The sequence below is a fragment of the Equus caballus genome, chromosome 13, assembly GCF_041296265.1.
Source record: "Equus caballus isolate H_3958 breed thoroughbred chromosome 13, TB-T2T, whole genome shotgun sequence".
NCBI lineage: Eukaryota > Metazoa > Chordata > Mammalia > Perissodactyla > Equidae > Equus > Equus caballus.
Window position 1 is genome coordinate 52,409,273 of NC_091696.1, and position 20,402 is coordinate 52,429,674.

The window sequence follows — 20,402 nt, forward strand, 5'->3', positions numbered from 1 at the left end:
GCATGCAGTGACAGAGCACATGGTCACACACATGCTCACGTTCATGGGCCCAAGCACACTGACCAGGTGTTTCGAGCTCACACTGAGTTTTACTCGAAAGACACAGACTCAGAAAACCAAGCCAGGAGTGAAGGAAAACACCTGTCTCGGCTCAGCAGCGAGCAGCAGCCCCCCAGCGCTAAGGATGAGGCCCCCATGGAGGGAGCTGGAAAGTGTGAACTAAGAAGGTGGGGCAGGCATACGTATTTATCCCCAAAGGATGCAGAACTATGGCAGAACAGGGTACACCCCAGAGAAGAGGGGGTCACGATGGCGGGGCGGGGCCTTCTCCCTAACCCATCAACACAGGAGTAGCACAGGCCACAAAGGTCCAAGCCTCTGAGCCCTACAAAGGCCAACGGCCAGCACAGTGAGAAGGCTTATGCCTTCTTCGTGTCCACCAGTGTTACTTCTAGAAACGTGAGGCAGCAGCTGCTGTCCACGTCTGTTCACCTGGAAACAGGTGCAGGGAGAGCCAGACACGCATGGTGGGCCCTCGAAATGTCAGCTTCCAGTGCGTGTCTGGGCCCCAGAGGAGTGACTGAGGGGAAAGCAGGAGCCCAGCCAGCAGGGCGATGGGGGCAGCCCGGACATGCAGCACTGCCCTCTGCTCCGTGTGACCTGCTTCCCAAGAAGTCCTGCCGCGGGCATCGACCCACAGGAGCACCCTCCTCTTCACGGCCAAGGGACCACAGGAGGGAGGCAGCTGACAGCCCCAGGCACCTTCTCCCTGCGGGCAGGCATCTCTCCTACGAGAGTGGAGACTGGCTCGGGAAGCTCTGTCAGCAGAGAGCGCTGAGGGCCTGGACACGATGGCCGTGCGCACCTGGGCCGCAGGGACTCCCGACAGGATCAGGTCTGTGAGACCAGGCTTGGAAATCTAGACCTGAGCCCCTCCCTCACCTAAACAGCCAAGGGGTCCATTTTACAAATGAGGGGGCTCCTGTGGGCTTTGGCTTGGTGTGGAGAAGGCCTCTGCTGGAGCACCACCCCTACAGGCACCACAGGCCCCATCCTGCCCAGAGGCAACAAATGGCCGTGGCCAGGCAGCAGGATCTGCGCTTACTGGCATGGACAGAAGAGACCCACAGACTCATCCCTGAGGGACCAGGCCGCAGGGCTGCTTACGACCAGCCTGTCCGGGTTCCCTGAGGGAGGAGGAGAGCTCCAATGCAGAGCCTTCAAGAGCTGCCGCGGGGCCTCAGAGGGACCCTGTGAACCAGCCCCAGTGCGTCCAGCAGTCCTGAGCAGAAGGGCGGGGCCTGCCATGGACCAGGGAAGCCACCTCCCCACAGGCCCACCTGCCCTCTGAGCACCAGCGGGGCCTGGAGGGACTCTGCTCAGGGCCCCGGGAGCCGCAAGACCCATCTCAGCAGCAGGTTCCCGGACCAGCCTGCCTCTACTGCACGTGCAGACGGCCCCGAACAGCACCCTCGCCCTGCACTCATGCCTCTTCTACACAGCGGAGGAACCGGGGGCCCAAGCCGGCCCACAGTGACGGCCGGAGCCCTCAGGGCCTGGCTCTGGCACCTGGGCAGCTTCTGCTTCTGGCTGAGCCCACATCGTCCTGAGGTTCTGAGGACGCCCATTTCTGTAGTGTTCCTGGGGTCCAGTGCAGTGACCACTGTGACTTAGGACCCCAGACGCTCATGGCCTCCAAGTCTGGAGTTCAGAGGTCACCTCTCTGGCCAGGAAAACTGGGGCCCTTTCCCTCGGCTCTGTCCTGTGTGACCTTCAGGGTGCTCCTATGAAAGGAGCTGGCAGGGAAAGAGCCTGAGCACAGAAGGCCACAGCTCTCAGGGACTGGCCAAGGGCCCCGTGCTCACCCAACTGCCCAGCCTCTGCACCGCAGCTCACACTGCCCTGCCAACTTCCCCCTAAAGCAACACGAGGACCCCCTCTTCCAGGTTAGCATTCAAATGCAGTCACTTGGAAATCCCTCGACATCTTCTGAGAGCCAGGAGTGAGGGTTTCACAGCGCTCAAGAGAAAATCTCCTGCACCATGAGCTGGAGCTTGGAGGTTGGTATTTCCCACCTTCAGATATACCTGACCCAGAAACAATATCTACAAAAGGTTTTGTTCTTTATTTATTTATATTTTTTTGGTGAGGAAGATTGGCCCTGAGTTAACATCTGTTGCCAACCTTCCTCTTTTTTTTGCTTGAGAAGATTAGCCCTGAGCTAACATCTGTACCAGTCTTCCTCTATTTTATGTGTGGGACACCACCACAGTGTGGCTGATGAGTGGAGCAGGTCTGCACCTGGGATCTGAACCCACGAACCTAGGCTGCCAAAGCGGAGCACATCTAACTCTAACCACTCGGCCACAGGGCTGGCCCCTGCAAAAGGTTTTATAGTTTAACAAACTCTCTGATACGTATTTCCTCACTTAATTCTCCAAGACTGTAGGGGTCAGCTGGGGAACAGCCTGCAAGCCCCTCCCGTGGGACACAAACACTCCCAGTAAGGGGGCACCCACATGGGTATGGACCCCACTCCTGCTGAAAGCAGCGAGACTGTCTAGAAACATGCCAGTCGCTCCTCGATGACCACCTTCCAAGGTCCTGCTGGGCCTTCACAGACATACCAAGCATTTTGGCTTTCACATCGGAAGACTCAAGTACAGGACCACGACGGCTTTACCCGCAGTGGCCCAGAGAGCAACTGACGATGCCCGAGTGGAAGGGCCTGAATCTCCTGGTTTGCAGACATACACACCGAAGAGGCACAAACGAAACTTTGCAGCCGACAAGGCCTTTATGTGACACAACTAGGGGCTTTAGGCATTCGCCTGCAGGAATGCATCTGCCGGCGTCGCCCTGCCCTGCAGCGAGAATGTGGCTCCATCTGGCAGTCACCAAGTTGTCCTGGGCCTCTTCCCCACCCACACGCAGTTGTTCCCAGGATTCGTGGTACTAATGTTCTACACCGTCCCCGAGGACACTGGATTAGTGACTGCTGAACCACTCTTCCAGGTGAAATAGGCACACGCACCCACGCGCGCACACACACACACAGATACAGATCTCTCACAGATGAGAAGCATAATTCCTAACTCATCCTAGGAGGTTCTATTTGCTGTATGTTATGGAAGAGAAATGAGGTGCGGAAGTATTTGTTGGCCTGCCTGAGGCCGCCCCACCAACAGGAGCCAGAGCTTCCCCTCAAATCCCACTGAACGGCCCCAGAATGAAAGCATCTGGCACAACATTGCGCCACCCCTTCCATCTCCATCCTCTGGGCATCTCTGCACGAGGCTGAGACGCGCGGGCAGAGTGTCGCCTTGTTCGACCTCAGCTGGCACCATGCGTGTGGGGTGACTCAATTTGTCGCCCCCCTGCACGCGTCTGCAAATGCCTGCAGAAGCACTGCGAGTGCCGACCCTACAGATAAATTTCAGCGAGGAGGTGAATTTACCAACATCTGCGAACACCAGGCCCGGCTGTGCGCAACTTCCCCTGCACACGGGCCAGCAGAAGGCCCACCCACGCCCCCACCAGCCCACTCTGGCACCAGGGGCAATCTCAGCACACCTTCCTGCTCACACCACACACTCGGACCCAACATCTCTCCTCCTGAGTCCCAGGAGGACGCAGTTCTCCAGAGCGCTCCCCCGTCCCCCTGACCCAGAGCCCCTGGGAGGAGGGGCCGCCACACTCTGCAGGCTCCGACTCCCGCCCTACCTCCTCCCTGGCAGGCTGCTCTCCGTCTGGCTGTTTCCCCCAACTTGCTGCATCTTGGACCTCTCGATATGCTCCACGTAGGTCTGTATCATCTGCGAAGAAGGAAACCTCCGCGTGAGTAATTCCTGCTGATGGAGGCCTCGCCCCTGCCCTTTCTAACCTGCCGCGTTTTCCAGACCCACTGCTCTGACAGAAATAAAGCCACAGTTCGGTGGGGTGGAGTCTGAGCAGCACATGGCTTTCAGGCTGGGCAGCAGATCGCCAGAAAAAGAAGCAGCCCAAAGGCCACCCCAGGTCGGCAGGCACCCACACGAGTCTGGGCTGGAGGCTGAGGTGGGCCGGGCGCCTACCTCCGTGTGGCGCTGGTGCAGAGCGTTGTACTCCTTCTTCATCTCCGACTCCCGCTCCTCCAACCGGGAGACTGGAAAACACAACCGCTGTTTGTCAGCACACCACCTGCTCCTCCACCGCTCCTCACCTCTCCTCTGGGCCCAGCTGCCCGCGGGCAGGGGGTTCCAGGACAAGCTGTACCTCAAGCTCAAGATGTTACCACTAGGAGAGAATCCCCTGGGGATGCGAGCATGCAGATTCCGACTTGCCTGGGGCACGTTGTGTGTGTGCTGCCCTATCTGAGGATTTCAATTCTTCTACAGAGAGAAACAGGATGGCGGAAATCCACAGGAGCATTACTACGCACACTAAGTCAGCTAGGAGCTTCTGGGATGTAGCAAAACTCACAGGATGTGTCAAGTGTAAATGTGGAACAAGCAAGTGGCTTGTAGAAAGAGGCAGAAGTCATAAGTGAGTCACCTCTAAGACATGTGAAAGAGTGAACGAACATCTGAAACATGTGACGGAACAGATGTCCCTTCCATGCACCAAGGGTGGAACATACATGTCCCTTCCATGCACCAAGGGCTGGACCAAGTCATGAGCATGCCACCTATGGCTGGCAGGGTTGTCACCCTTAAATTGTCAGCCCCTGGTGACACCCAGGATAGTCTCCTCTCGCCCCACAAGTGCTCAGTCCAAGAAATGCAGTGAGCCCCACGACCACTCAGTGGGTAACTAGAGAGCTACGGTGGCGGCCAGGTGACCTGGCCCCACGTCCTGCCAATGGAGCAAGCGTGTCACTGGCTCGGACACCTTCGGTCTGTGTCCCTTTGTTCAAATGTCAGCTCTGTCCTTGTTGGCCCATGTGGGGAAGGCCACTGTGCAGAGCAAGAGTCAGGACACGTGGCAGCTGTGGGACCAGGGACGCACACAGTGTGGCCTTAAACCTCCTGTCCTCAGTGTGTGAGCCTCCCTCCCCCCGGCACCTGTGTTAAACGGATTTAACAAACGACACTATTCAACACGTCATTTCAGTCCATCCGCTCTCCTGTTCCATGACTGCCGGTGTAGCTTGCTCGGCAGTGTCCTTGAAGCCAACACTGTGTCGAGGTCGTTCCCCACCTGACGGGTGAAGCCTGACAGTCTGCATTTCCGACACTCCCTGTCATGCTGCCCTGCTGGTCTGGGGGCCACACCCTGAGCAGCAGCAAGGGTGTCTGTACAAAGCAGAGCAAAGGCCTAGCCTTCCCTTCAGGAGCTTGAAGGGCTCACAGACACCGGCACACAACACACACCAAAGTGGCTGCCAGAGGAAGACTCTACACCGGGCGCCTCTGACCCCCCGCCTCTGCTCCAGCTTTGGGAGGGGCTGCCTGTCTGTGTACGAGCCCCTGGAGAGCACTGTGGGGTCACGGCCTCAGGACCTCTCCTGGCCTCCCTGCTGGGCGGGGTGCAGGCCACTGCCTGGCTGCAGGACCCCGGAGGCATGTTCCCCTCTCTCCTCTGGCCCCCACTCCTGGTGCCCATCAAACGAATAACTTCACCCTGCAATTCGGAGTCTACATTTTTTTCCTTCTGAGAAGAGCTGAACAGGTTTCACAGATCAAAAACATGCTAAGCAAAGGCAATATTACGAATTCCGTGTAATTACAGGAAGGGTTTATCCAAGGGCCTCAAACAGGCCTTTGGTTTGCTTCTGTTCTGCAAACACTGGCAGTTTGTACGTTTATGTGCAAGTGTGTGTGTGAGCCGCTGCCCACGGGAGGCCAGTGACTCGCCGACACCCCGTCGGGTACTGGCCTTAGCAAAATGGCCTTGAAGGCATGGTTGGCAATAGGGCTAGGCCCAACACATTAAACCGTGTTTTTTCATGATTTCATCTTAACTCCAAGGTAACTAGGTGAAGCAGCAAACTAGGTCTCAATCATTAAAACCTCTAATTACAGAAAACTGAAATTACACAGGTCATTATAACTTTGACAGTACAGTTTAAGCAAAGACTTCTGAAAACTAAATAATAGTTCTTATAATAATAATAATAACAATCAAAACTCTTTTCTTTGCCTTTCCTGCAAGGAACAGAGTGTTCCCGTTGGTACCTTGGATCAGCCATGCACCCCTCTTAGGAACTGTCACTTGGGAGGCTCCATCAGTGGGCGCACCTTTCAGATGATGAAAGAGCAATCTCTCTTCAGCGGTGTACAGACATGGCAACGGGGAGCTTTGTTGTAAAGGTCCACATGAGGATCACAGATTTGTGAATGTGGGGTCAGACTGCAGTATGAAGCCAAAACGCTCTGTCATCAAAGGGGCTTTACTCACTTATTTTACTTATGTCCACAGAGGATTTGAGGCCTATTACAGAAATACACAGCAGTAAAGAGAGAAAACAAATGGCTGAGGGCCTCACAGTGCGCATTAAATAAGGCCATCATTGGGTTTTCTCACTCTTTTTATCAGAGGCTGTCAACACCCTTCCGGGCCGGGGTCAGCCTGAGAAGGATGAACACACTCAAAGGCAGTTTCATCCTTCGCTAGCTACTCACTCTGATCTGCATAGTTTTTGGCCTTCAGCTCCAGCTGGCGTGTCTGAAACTCATAATGTTCCACCTGGATTTGTAGCTCTTTCTTCTCTTGCTCCAAGGCATCTTCAAACTCGATGAATTTCTATACAGGAAGGAAGGAAAAGAGCAGGCACCATGAATGTGGGATGGCCAGAAGACAGCAGCCCTGCACAGAAGGGTGACGGGCTTCAAGGACCAAGAGGCGAAAGATTCTCTAAGGCCACAGGCTCGGGACCAGGCTGCGGTCTCCCCGTCCCAGAGTCAGCTTCCCTTCACATCCCAGTGCCTGCCACCCTCTTCGGGGAAACTTGACCCAGAGCACCCGTGAGAGGAGGGCAGGAGGGGCTCCCCAAGAGTGAGTAACTGACAACCTCCTGACCAGCTATCTGGCAAGTCAGCAGGGCCCTGAGTTTAGGAGGGCCCCACACTTGGTTTAATGTTCTGCTGTTGCCATCTTGAAATTCTTAATAATTTTTGAACAAGGGGCCCTGCGTTTCCATTTTTACACCAGGCCCCACAAATTACGTGGCTGGTCCTTTGGCGATAGTGTGATATTACTCCTCGCAATACTAAACATCTAAAAGAGGTCAAGTCCATTTTTCTCTTAATCTGTATTTCAACCACTACTCAGTGCAGGATGCCATCATTACTGCAACAACCTCCTCTCCTTGAAAAAAAGGCCGGGGGGGTTGGTCGAGAGTTGGAATCTTCACCTTACATAGGAAGTTTCTGAGCAAAAGTGTTATCAAATCAAGTGAAAAGAAAACACTTTGCAAAATAGAAGAAACTCCTGAAAGGTCTTAGGGGGGCATCACTGAAAGCTGTGCTGTGAAGCTAGGCCTCTGGTGGGGGGGGAACAGGTACTGGCTGCGCAGCACCGCCCCCCCCCGGCCCCCCCCACCCCCGCTGGCAGGGCCCCAGGCTAGGTGTCAGCACAGCCACCACTAGCTGTAATTCCTACAGCAGCCCTGAGGGAGAGCGGTTAACACCTCAATTTTACTGAGTAGGAAACCAGAATATTATTCAGAAATTTCATTTGTAGGAAGCATAAATACCAGCCGGGTTGTTAAGACACAGAGTTTCTCAGACGATGGGAATACAAAACTGATGGTTGAGTTCAGGTTTTGGGGGTCTGGCAGAGTCAATAAACTTGTGGTGGCCAGGGTTTATTTCCCATAACAAGGGCACCCGTCCCCACCCCAACACGGAGCCCAGAGACGCTTCTTCCTACAACAGCTTCTCAAAGGTCTTTGTGCTGCAGACCACTGGGCTCCTGCCCGAAGGATGAGTCATTCTGTGCAGGGGCTGGGAGGGTGGAAGCCCGGGCTGAGGGAGGGACGGGGGAGCATCCACGGACTGGCAGGCAGGCAGGGCAGAGCGGCACCAGAAAGTCTGGATCAACGACATCACACGCAACTTAAGTGAAATGAAGAAAAAGTAAAAGCCAGGAAAATGCACATGAGTGGGGCAACTGTACAAAAAAAAAGTGGTTCTGAATGACTGGAAATAACCAGCATGTGCAGAATAAACATGCTATTAATTGACCGATAAGGGTATTTTAAAAATTGGGTAATTTTAATTCCTATTACTTAAAAAAATTAAAAGAACTAGATAAACAACCTATGATTGGTAGAAAAATCAGACGAGAGTGTTAAGTTACAAAATCATAATCTTACTATCCAGAGAAGAGACAGTTAAAATTGTGTGACCTTCTTCCAGATTTGTGCCTGAGTGTGCGTGCGTGTGTAGGGCAGACGCGCGCTCTCTTGTACACAGTATCTCGTGACCTGATTTATTCAGCATTTACGTTGGAACATCCTTCTACATCAAGAAACGTATTCTCCCACATCCATTTCCAGCAGGTGTGTGCTCCGCGGCGAGCATGTGCGTGCAGAGCAGTGTAATTACTCCATCGCCTACTGCTGGACTGCTCAGTTGCTTCCCATGTTGGTTCTATCGTTCCTACTTGTGTACCTGCCCGGAGGCTCCCTGCTGTCTAAAGCTGTGGTCCACACTGCTGCTGACTGTTCAGATGTGTATCCCCCTTCACACTCCCGCAACGAGGTGGGAAGGTCCCTCCCCCAGGGCTCCCACCGTCTCTGCATGCAGCTTAACTATAGCGCTGCCAGTCTGTAGGGGGTGGGGGCTGGGGGGAGGCAACAGCACAACATCCTTAATTTTCAGTTCCTTGATTACTAGTGAGAGTGAACATTTTTTCATAAATTTATTGGTCATACATACCACTTCTTTCATTATGTCCTTTGTCCAACTTTCTAATACTATGCTCCTATTTTTCTTAATGATTTGTAAGGACTTTTTTATACCTATTCAAGAATTTGCCTGTCTTGCATGCTGTAAGTACTTTTCCCAGGATGTAGTGTGTGTGTGTATAGTATACAAGGTTACTTTCTTCTATACCATTTACTTAATAATTTATCTTTTCCTCATTGTTTTTAAATGCCACCTTTATCATATGCTAAACTCTAGTACATATTTCAGTCTATTTCTGAGCCAGTACCAAAGGTTTTTTAAACTCGGAGTGTTACAGTACCTCTGACAGGTGATATGCATTCACCTTCTTAAATCTTCCTTTTCAACATCTTGGTTTTTCTCGCTTGTTCATCCTTCCAGATTAACTTGAGACTCATCCTGAGTCACTTATATACTTATTCTTTGACTAAGCATTTCACCTTCAGAAAGCACCAGTTCTCTGGTCCTCGGGAAGAGGTCCCTGTTTTTGCTGAGAAAATGCTCAGGGTTGGACTTGGGGTGAAGAGAAAACTCATCTTGAGCCAGTGAGTGGGCAGCTAGGGCTGGAAAGCAGAAAAGTCTCCCTTTCTTTAAACCAATCACTGTCCTACCTCTGAGCTGTACCACTGAGGTTTTCGCAAAGAAAAGGTTTTTTTGGTGCTGGTGTCATTTCACTGGAGTTTTCCCCATCTATATTTCATCATATTATCTGCATTTGATATTTGGGAATCAACTAAAAAGATTTCCAAACTGAAGACAATGTGAGAAAACCCACTCCCAGATTCTTTAGAAGGTCGAGACAGACCTTCCTAAATCTATGCTGATACATGATCATTAAAATCCAATGCAGGTGACAGTGCCTTAAAACAACCCATATGCTTACAGATTCCTGACGAAGTTGGCCCCAAACCAGGTCACATGCAGAAACCCTCTGATATTATGAGATTGTACAGCCACTGAGCATCAGGAAATATGGAGACATTAACCAAGAGAGCAAAAATACCTAAGGAATATCAAAGCCAGACAAGGACAACACAAAGAAGGAAAATTACAGGCCCATATCATTGATGAACATAGATGCAAAAATCCTCAACAAAGTATTGGCAAACCGAATACAACAATGTATTAAAAAAAATCATACACCATGATCAAGTGGGATTCCTACCAGGGACACAAGGATGGTTCAACATCCGCAAATCAATCAATGTGATACACCACACTAACAAAGTGAGGAACAAAAACCACATGATAACCTCAACAGACACAGAGAAAGCATTTGACAAGATCCAACATCCATTCATGATAAAAACTCTCAATAAAATGGGGATAGAAGGAAAGTACCTCAACATGATAAAGGCCGTATATGACAAACTCACAGCCAACATCATACTCAATGGGGAAAAATTGAAAGCCATCCCTCTGAGAACAGGAACAAGACAAGGGTGCCCACTCTCACCATTCCTATTCAACATAGTACTGGAGGTTTTGGCCAGAGCAATTAGGCAAGAAAATGAAATAAAAGGAATCCAAATAGGCACTGAAGAAGCGAAACTCTCACTGTTTGCAGATGACATGATTTTATATATAGAAAACCCTAAAGAATCCATCAGAAAACTATTAGAAATAATCAACAACTACAGCAAAGTTGCACAGTACAAAGTCAACTTACAAAAATCAGTAGCATTTCTATACTTTAATAACAAACAAAGAGAACAAGAACTCAAGAATACAATCCCATTTACAACTGCAACAAAAAGAATAAAATATCTAGGAATAAATTTAACCAAGGAGGTGAAAGACCTATATAAGGAAAAACTAAGACATTACTGAAAGAAATCGATAATGACATAAAGAAATGGAAAGATATTCCATGCACATGGATTGGAAGAATAAACTTAGTTAAAATGTCCATACTGCCTAAAGCAATCTACAGATTCAATGCAATCCCAATCAGAATCCCAGTGACATTCTTCACAGAAATAGAACAAAGAATGTTAAAATTCATATGAGGCAACAAAAGACCCCGAATAGCCAAAGCAATTGTGAGAAACAAGAACAAAGCTGGTGGCATCGCAATTGCTGACTTCAAAACATATTACAAAGCTACAGTAATCAAAACAGCATGGTACTGGAACAAGAACAGACACACAGATCAATGGAACAGAATTGAAAACCCAGAAATAAAAACCCCACATCTACGGACAGCTAATCTTTGACAAAGGAGCCAAGAACATACAATGGAGAAAGGAAAGCCTCTTCAACAAATGGTGCTGGGAAAACTGGACAGCCACATGCAAAGGAATGAAAGCAGACCATTATCTGCCCCCATATACAAAAACAGACTCAAAATGGACCACAGACTTGAAGGTAAGACCTGAAACCATAAGACTTCTGGAAGAAAATATAGGCAGTGCACTCTTTGATATCAGACTTAAAAGGATCTTTTTGAATACCATGTCTACTCAGACAAGGGAAACAAAAGAAAAAATAAACAAGTGGAACTTCATCAGACTAAAGAGCTTCTAGAAGGCAAAAGAAACCAAGATCAAAATGAAAAAACAACCCACCAAATGGAAGAAAATATTTGGAAATCATATATCCAATAAGGGGTTAATCTCCATAATATATAAAGAACTCACACAAATGAACTACAAAAAAATAAACAACCCAATCAAAAAGTGGGCAGAGGATATGAACAGACATTTTTCCAAAGAAGATATACAGATGGCTAATAGGTACATGAAAAGATGCTCAACATCACTAATCATGAGGGAAATGCAAATCAAAACTACACTTAGATATCATCTTACGCCTGTTAGAGTAGCTATAATCACCAAGACTAAAAATAACAAATGTTGGAGAGGATGTGGAGAAAAAGGAACCCTCATCCACTGTTGGTGGGAATGTAAACGATGCAGCCACTGTGGAAAACAGTATGGAGATTTCTCAAAAAATTAAAAACAGAAATACCATATGACCCAGCTATCCCACTATGGGGTATTTATCCAAAAAACTTGAAATCAACAATTCAAAGAGACTTATGCACCCCTATGTTCATCGGCGGGTGGGCACAAGGGATGAAGGGGCACACTTTATGGTGTATGACAAATACTAATGTACAACTGAAATTTCACAATGTTATAAGTTATTATGATCACAATAAAAAAAATATCTAAGGAGGCTGTGTACACGGACGTCCTCAAGGCCACAGACCCAACTGCACACTAGGTGGCAGGGAGACAGACCCCACACATGGGACATGTGTGGTTCCCAGGCCACGTGGAATCCTAGTGCCAAAGGGACAGTCACGGACAGGAAACGCTCAGTCCTTAGTGACTGACACCCCTCAGTCCTCTAAGTACCCCCAGCTGACAAGGAGTGGGAGCAACTCCCCAGATGAGCAAAAAGCCCTAAGAAAGCCGCCAGCGCCCACCAGCAGAGACTCAAGAGGGTCCTGGCCTTGGCCAGCCCTCACCCTCCCGCTCAGAAGCCGGGGGTGCCTGAGTGAGGCGGAACCACTGCCGCCCAGCGCGCAGTTGGCTCCCACAGCGTGTGCAGCAGGAGCCGCTCCTGTCTGTCTTCCAGAGGCAGCATCTCACCAGTGGGAGCTGACTAGGAGGGACCCTCAGGGCCTCCACGTTTATGAAAATGTTACTGACACAACGCGGCATTCTACAGCTTAAAAGAAATCCTCCTTTCTTCTCCTCTCGAAAAAATTACGTCAATGTCACGAAGGTAGTTTTAGTTAACAAAAATGCAAGCTAGCCATTTAACTGAAATGGAATATCAATGCAACCTTCATCAAATATTATAAAGAATAAATAACGAACGGGAAGGAGCAGAGCCTGGCCAAGACTAAGCAAATATTTAATCTTTGCTTTTTACGAGGAAACGCTCAGGGCTAGACTTGGGATGAAGTAGAGATTGTCTTGACAAGAGAAGAGTAGCTGATGGGGCCGGGAATAAAGCAGGGGCTTTGTAGTCGGTGGTAAAATGAATGAATGAGGAAAGGTCTCTTCAGACACAGGGAAGGTAACTGTGGGAGCGGGGAGACAGGTCAGCGGGGAACTCTATTAACTGGGTTAGTTAACATCACCAAAAATTCAACACATGTTTTCAAAGAAGAAAATATTTTTATTTACAGATCACTTACTTTAGATTTAAGAGAATCAAGAATCTTCAGTGGTGGGGGACAGGGTAGGGAAGAGACTAAGGTTAAGTCTACACAGCTTTCCTTTCTTTCTGTAGAAAATTTCCAAGTAGAATCTGACTACAAAAAAATATGAATGGAACTGAGAAAAAGAAAAATTTAACTATCAGCATTTGGGTCTGCATGGCACTGGATGGCAAAAAATAAAAATCTCCCATCTGAAACATGCTCTGCACACAGGAATATCTCAGTCACAAAGATCACCCTCCAGAAGGCGTGAGACGGCCCGGGGAAGCTCGGCACGTACGCTGTGACAGTACCACAGCTTGGAGCTACCCAGCATCCACACCTGTCCAAGGCTGCTCAGAAAGTCACACAGCACACGAGACCCAGATGTTTAAAGCGACTCTCACAACAGATCTTTTGAGCACCCCGAAGGGCAGCGCCCAGCAATTCCACAATCCAGGAAAATGCGCCAGGTGTCTTATCCGTAACGTCTGGCTATGAAAGACCTAATTCTCACTTCTAAATACCGACATGCCACACGACTCCCTTTTTAGATCTGTTTTTAAGATATACTTCCCCCTCCCTCCCACGAACAAAGTGCTCCGTTTTAAAATTGAACTCTGTGTTAGTTTTCAGATTTTGGTTTTTGGTGAATTTCAAGACACAGATCGAAATAACCTGAGAGCATGAGCTCTTCCAAAACCAGGACTCAGAGGAAGGTCTGCTCAGTACTCCAGGGAACGAGGTCACTCACCCCACCTTATACATAAAAGCAAAGCTGAGAAGCAAAGTGGCTTTTCGGGTCAAATACAAAATTAAGACCAGAGGTCAGTATTCCCAATTCCCAGAACGCAAGTGTGTCACAGGTGAACGCTCTTTATAATGGAATCATTAGCGTTTTGGTAACTTTCATAACCCAGGGTGATTTTACTGGCAAAGTAAATTAACATATTAAACCAAATCCTTCCCTTTTATATGTCCTTTAGGCCAGGGTCACACGTAGGGTGTAATTCAACTCTGGCTGGTTTGTTAGAAGTGAACCCAACAGGAATCAAAGATCCTGTTCTTTTGCATTACTGATCATTTGATTCCTTCCTGCGGGGAGAGGGGAGGGTGAATTTCCCAAAGGAAAATGCTCTTTTTTTGGTCTTTTATCAGAGGCAGGCAGAGAGGTAAACACTTGGGGTCCTGGGCACAGGCTTTTGTGCCCGGGGAGCCGCCCTTCTCCTGATGCTGATTCCCCGGCACTGACGGTGACTTCCCAGCACGATCAAGCATGTGCCGAGGGCTCGCAGGGGCACCGAGCTTACGAGACCTCCAACCACGGATGCTTTTTGACAGCTTCCTCTGCATTCCCACAGCTGTGTCACCACTTAGATCTAAGACGCGGTATGGTCAGGTGAGGAAAGGAGGATACGAGTGTCGGGGTCCTGGGTTACAGGAGCTGCCGCCTGGGCCCACGGGGTGACGCACAGGGAGAGGGAGGGAAGGCATCCCTAGGATTCTAATACTCAAGTACCAGATGCATGTTGGAGAGATCAGGCCACCGTGCAGGAATCTAACAACGAGGCTGGATTCAAGAAAATAAGCAAAGGTTCCTCCCATTTACGTTACAGGCACCGCTTGGTTCAGTGTCTGCCTGAAATGAATCCCAACAAATGGCACTGGTTTAATTCACACTGATTTTCAAGAACTGGCAAGACAGAAAAAAAAAGTGTATATGTGAGTGTAATACATATATTATGTTTATTTACTACATATTAATATATAATAAACATTTAATGTTATATATATTTTAAATATCATGTAATGCACTGCCTTCTTAAAATTCCTAATCCACTCAGTTTCTACCTCTCTTGCTAATTTAACAGGAGATATCCTAAGGATGCTTGCCGTTCTGTGGACAAAGGGTCTTGCTGTCTGGAAACTCACATTGTGAATTTCAGACGCCTGTAGCCACATGCACACGTACACGCACACACACACACGCACGAGCAAGCACTCCCAGGACCCCACACTGATCTGGGTATTTACTTTCTGGAGAGAGGGAGACACAGTGAGAAGGCTGGTGTGGGGAAGGTTAGGGAAGAGGAGTTCAAGATGAAGTAGCGTGGAAGTGGATGAAGTTCTCCCAGTGTCCACAACGCGCACAGCTGCCTGCAGAACAGCAGCCAGAGATCATGGAAAGTGTGCGGCCTGGGGAGGGGGCACGGAAACTTTAATAAAAGGCAGCAGTCGCTCTGAATCTGTCCCTGTTGATAATCGGAATCTACACTTCCTTATCCCTGTCTCACAAACCCCGACAAACGGAGATGCATTCCTCGAGGACGAGGCCGTGTCTCACTCGACTTAGCATTCGCCAACTCGCTTGCCCATCTCCTGCTCAGAAACATGTGACTGATTAAGCACTACATGGGCTCTAAGTGTCTGTGTGAATGTTACTTTTCCCTGGAGTGACACTTTTCCTCTCTGGTCACTGGGATGCTTTCTTAGGACACACTAGTCCCACTGCTGGGCCACCATCTGATTCTAACCTCTCAGTTTCACTGCGTTTCTTCCAGTATCCTCAGTGTGCGCAGCTGCCTGCAGAACAAGCTGCACCCGAGCCGTGCCTGTCCCAAGTTACAGCGGGAGTAACTCAGGGTACGGAACTGATAAATGGGGCGAGGTTATGGGAAGTGTAGCTCCTACTCCATCAACGGGAGAACGGATAAACACCCACACAGCGGGACACGGCTCACAGTAAAGGAACGAACGAAAGGACAACACTCACAACAACCTGGATGAATCTCAAAATCATTACGCTGAGAGAAAGAAGCCTGACCAAAAAAAATAGACCGCGTGATTCCATTTCCATCAAGTTCTAGAACATGCAGATTAATCTACAGTGACAGGAAGCAGACTGGTGGTTACCTGGGGATGGGGGAAGCAGGGAGAGGTGGAGGAAGAGATTCCTGAGGTGCACAAGGCAACTTTGGGGACGAGGGAGACCATCATTATCTTGATTGTGGGGATGGTTTCTGGGGTGTAGACGTGTCAAAACTCACCAAATTGCACACTTAAAATATGTACAGTTTAGTGCGCTGACCTCAATAAAGTTGTTACCAAAAAATAAAAAAGAAAGAGAAAGAAAAGCAGCCCAGGGAGGGTCAAAGATTTAACTGTGTGATGTAAGCATCAGCCGATTTCTAGGTGCTAGGATTCCCCACCAGACCTCTTCTCAGCCTTTCAAGAATTTCATCACCTCTGTTGTTTCCTAAACAGCTGGCATTCATTTTGTTGTTGCTGTTCATGTCACAACATTTTCTTTTGTCTGGCCTCCTGTGTCAAAACCCATTGCTCTGGGATCTCCTCTTTCTGGAACACGTTCATTGAAAAACACCCACCCCATCTTTTACGCATCTTCCTTTCTTGCCTGAAGCTGACTAACAAGGCTGTGTATTGCCTGCCCTTAGAAGACAGTGACTGCACTAGACTGCGGACGGCTGTGCTGCCTAGAACGGGAGCCCCAGCCACGTGCGGCTGTTGCAACTTAAATTAATTAAAGCGAAATAAAAATAAAAACTCATTTCCTCCATTGCACGAGCCACATCTGAAGTGTCAGTGGCCCCGTGTGGACAACACAAAATAGAAATTTCCATCATCACAGAAAGTTGTGTTGGACAGATGGCTGCTCCAGGCAGAGTCCGTGACCTTCAGGAAGTAAGGAGCCAGTTCAGCGTGGTGAGCCCGGAGGCAGAGCAAAGCCGCTTTCTCTCCTCATCTGCGCACGCACAGATGACCAGCAGCTCCTTAGGGTGTGCGGTCAGGGAGAAAAGAGCCGGCCTTGGGGCTGACAGAACCAGAAGGGCACTGCCCCGTTGGTTACGCAGGAAGCCGGGGGGATGCTGGGGTGTGAGGCACAGTATGGTGCCTGGCTCCACAGGTGGGAAATCTGCGAGTGCTGACTGGAGCGACAGGGACCGTTCAGTCTAGTCGAGCACTTATTCACTCAAGAACCCAGCATCTGAGAGTGCTCTGTGAGTCACCGTGCCAGATGCCAGGGAGTCAGTTGTGCAAAGGAACCGGCGAGTGGTCTAGGCAGCGGGCACAGCGTGCAGAGGGGTCAGAAGGAAGAGGCAGGACGCAGGGACCGGAGGGAGGCGGGGCTGGGGACCTCAGTAGAACAAGGCCAGGCCCTGGAGGGGTTCAAGCAGGAGGGGTCCCCTCCTGGGAGAGTCGCTTTCTCTCTCTCCCCAAAGTAGTCCCCGTCCCTACCTTCCAGGCCACATCCCATGCTCCCACTTTAGCACCATCTCAATGTATGGCAGCGTCTCCCCGACACCTCCCCGTCAAGCGCCGCCCCAGGACGGCAGGGACCTAATCTCCAAAGCCTGCAGTTACGCTTGGCACTCGGAACGTTCTGTTGAGCGAATAAACGGAAGAGCGACAGTGGAAGATGGGCTGCGCCTTCGTACACGTTCACTGTGTCTGGAGGAAGGTTGGGAGAGGAGAGAGAGTAGCTGGGGAGCCCGGTGTGACAGTGGCTACTGGAACCAGCATGGTGGCAAAGGGGATTGAAAAAGGCATATTAAAACAAAAATCGGGCCAAAAGAAGGATCGGGAGTTAGTGAGCGACTAGACAGGAGAAGTGGCGAGGATGACCTCAGGGCCCTACGTTTTTTCTTTAAAGACTGGCCCTGAGCTAACATCTGTTGCCAATCTTCTTTTTTTTCTTCTTCTTCTCCCCAAAGCCCCCCAGTACACAGCTGTGTATTCTCGTTGTGAGTCATTTTAGTTCTCCTATGCGGGACGCCACCTCAGCACGGCTTGATGATGGATGCGAGGTCCACACCCAGGGCCCGAACCAGGGAGACTCTGGGCTCACAGAACGGAGCACGCGAGCTTAACCACTCGGCCCCAGGGCCCTGACTTTTAACAGAGCAAAGGAAATAAACATCTGGAAAATCACCTTGTCTCGGGCTGCTGACAGCACTCCCGGTTTTGGGTTGTGTCTGTCAAAGGTACCTCCTCGAGCACTGACAGGTGAGCAATGGACACGCCGTCCTCCCACCCTTGTGATGAATGGGAACTTGAGAAAAGGGGTCTGTCCTACACTTGTGTGCCCCTCCCCAACACCCGTCTTGCACACAGTAAGGATTTGAGAGACTCCGAGAATCACACCCGGGGGCTTCCTGCCAAGGCTGCATGCCGTGAATCTGGTCACGAGGTCATCTGAAAGCCAAACCGAGGGACATCCTGCAAAATAACTGGCCTGCGATGTCACAATCACCAAAGTCATGAAAAACGGAAAGTGAGGGACCGATCCAGGTCAGAGGAGACCACAGGGACATGTGGGACCCCTAAGATCTCAGCAGAGCTAGAGGGATGGATGGAGAGAGAGAGAGAAGAGTAACGGAGAAAAATGTTCACATTTGGGAATCTGAGTGCGGAATATTACTTTTGCAACTTTTCTATAAATTATTCCAAAACAGTCTTAAAAAACTTAAAAATAAAAAGCCAGAAATTAAATTGAATTTAGCAACCCTAGTTTGGGAGGAACTAACCTGTAGCAGCGCTCAGCCGTGCTGCCTAACCGCCCCACAGGGCCCAGAGCGCTCCTGCCATGCAACAGGGGCCGGGGCCCCCACAGCAAGGCGGCACCTTCCCACACATCCTCTGGCTAGAAGCACCTCTCTTTGCTCTCCTACACTTATTTGTTTCTACTTTTTAGGGAACTTTTGGTGTACTCCTGGTGACTTTGGTACAGACGGCTTCATCTAAAAAAAAACCAGTTTTGAAAAATTGCTCTTACTACTGCAACAGGGCAGAAGAAGAAATCGCATACCTTGTCCAAGCAGTGGTGGACTTACTATTTGTGATACGAGAAACAAAAAGAAACACTTCTGATTCAGTGTATTAATTCACTTATGAAAAAAAGCAAAATGATAATCTCTATGGAGTAAGATCACGGCTTTCTCCCCTCCAGCTTAATTCTATCCAAACGTTCTTCTATGAGATGGATTACTTTTATACAACTAGAAAAACAGAGAGGGGTAAAACTTTCCTTCAGCCGGGCGCTCCTCTCAAACAGCACTAAAAGCCGAAGTCTCAGCAAATAGCCACATACAGTCGTGTGCTGCTCAGCGCCGGGGAAATGGTCTGAGAAACGCGTCGTTAGGCGCTTTTGTCGCTGTGCGATCACAGTGTGCACTTACACAAACCTAGACGGTGCAGCCTACCACACCCCCAGGCTCCACGGTGCAAATCTTACGGGACGACCATCGCACACGCGGTCCACCGTTGACTGGAACATCGTTATGCGGCACGTGACCGTATGTGTGTCTTCCACAGAACATCCACTTGAATTGCTTGTGACGGGTTTGGGGGGTGTTACTAGTCGTTTCTTTAGGGCTAAGACGGATATAAGGTAAATGATGCCTATTAAACTCACACCTTGTCTCTCAAACGTAATTTTTCCTCCTGTGAGCTAAGGGCTTGATCACCGCCAGGAAGAGGGCTCTCTGCTGCCTGGGGAAATGGAGCAATGGGGCCTCTGCTCGGCCCTCCCTGGGGTGACACTGGGCAACACTACCGAGGGGCACCTACTCGCTCTCCGGCCGTCCCAGTCAACCGCCCACTTCCAACCTCTGTTCTAATGAGAAGCGGCTTTTAAAAACTTTGTATTGGGTAAAGATCCAGCATTTGTAAGGTCTCTATAGAAAATCTGGAAGACAGCAATAGGTCCATCTAGCACTGCAAGCTTGAGCGAGACTCGTTGGTCTTGACTAGAAGGGCAAACGCCGCACAATCGGAGACGGAGATGCTCCACGCTTGCCATCCAAGGCTCCCCACGTACCCGGCAAGGTGCTCTTCCCTGACTCGGCTGACTCCGCCTAGCCACAACTCTCCAGGCAAACAACAGCCAAGACGGGGACCTGGCACTCGAGAGGAAAGTGACTTGCCACGTCTAGCAACCCACTCACTTGACAGAGGCAGCCACTGTGGCCAGAGGGGAACACTGGTCACAGGGCGTGCGGCTCCCAAGGGCAGGGCTGGCGCTCAAGCCTGTGTCTGCAGCCTCCGGGCTCGGCCCCTCTCTCTGGACTCCACATGTCTAGCGACCGTCACTCCCATCCACTGAGCTACCCTGGGAGCAGAACACACTTGCAGTCCCCTGCTGTGGTTGTTACCAGCAAGAAGTAGAGGACAGGGGTTTGCTCTGCTCAAGGCTTCCTATAAAAAAAGCTGCAGATTCTGTCTGCTCTGAAGGCCGCAGGCAGCTCAGGTTACCCAGCTCTGACTAAGCCTTCTCAAGCAGAGTGGCCGGGGACGCAGGGACGTGCCTGCAGCCTGTGACGTTCCAGCTCTCGTGTTATCAACACACATCTGTGATC

The 20,402-nt window shown here is 49.9% G+C and overlaps 1 protein-coding gene across 25 annotated transcripts in view; it reads right to left on the reverse strand.

The window, feature by feature from the left end:
• Positions 1-20,402, reverse strand: part of MAPK8IP3 (mitogen-activated protein kinase 8 interacting protein 3) — a 53,739-nt gene that overhangs the window by 30,428 nt on the left and 2,909 nt on the right. For all 25 annotated transcript variants that reach the window (XM_023616633.2, XM_070232498.1, XM_070232497.1 and 22 more), the window contains exons 2-4: positions 6,603-6,723; positions 4,074-4,144; positions 3,724-3,815 (exon numbers count right to left, since the gene is read on the reverse strand). In XM_023616633.2, coding sequence (XP_023472401.1) covers positions 3,724-3,815; positions 4,074-4,144; positions 6,603-6,723 — 284 coding nt within the window. The remainder of the gene's footprint in view (positions 1-3,723; positions 3,816-4,073; positions 4,145-6,602; positions 6,724-20,402) is intronic.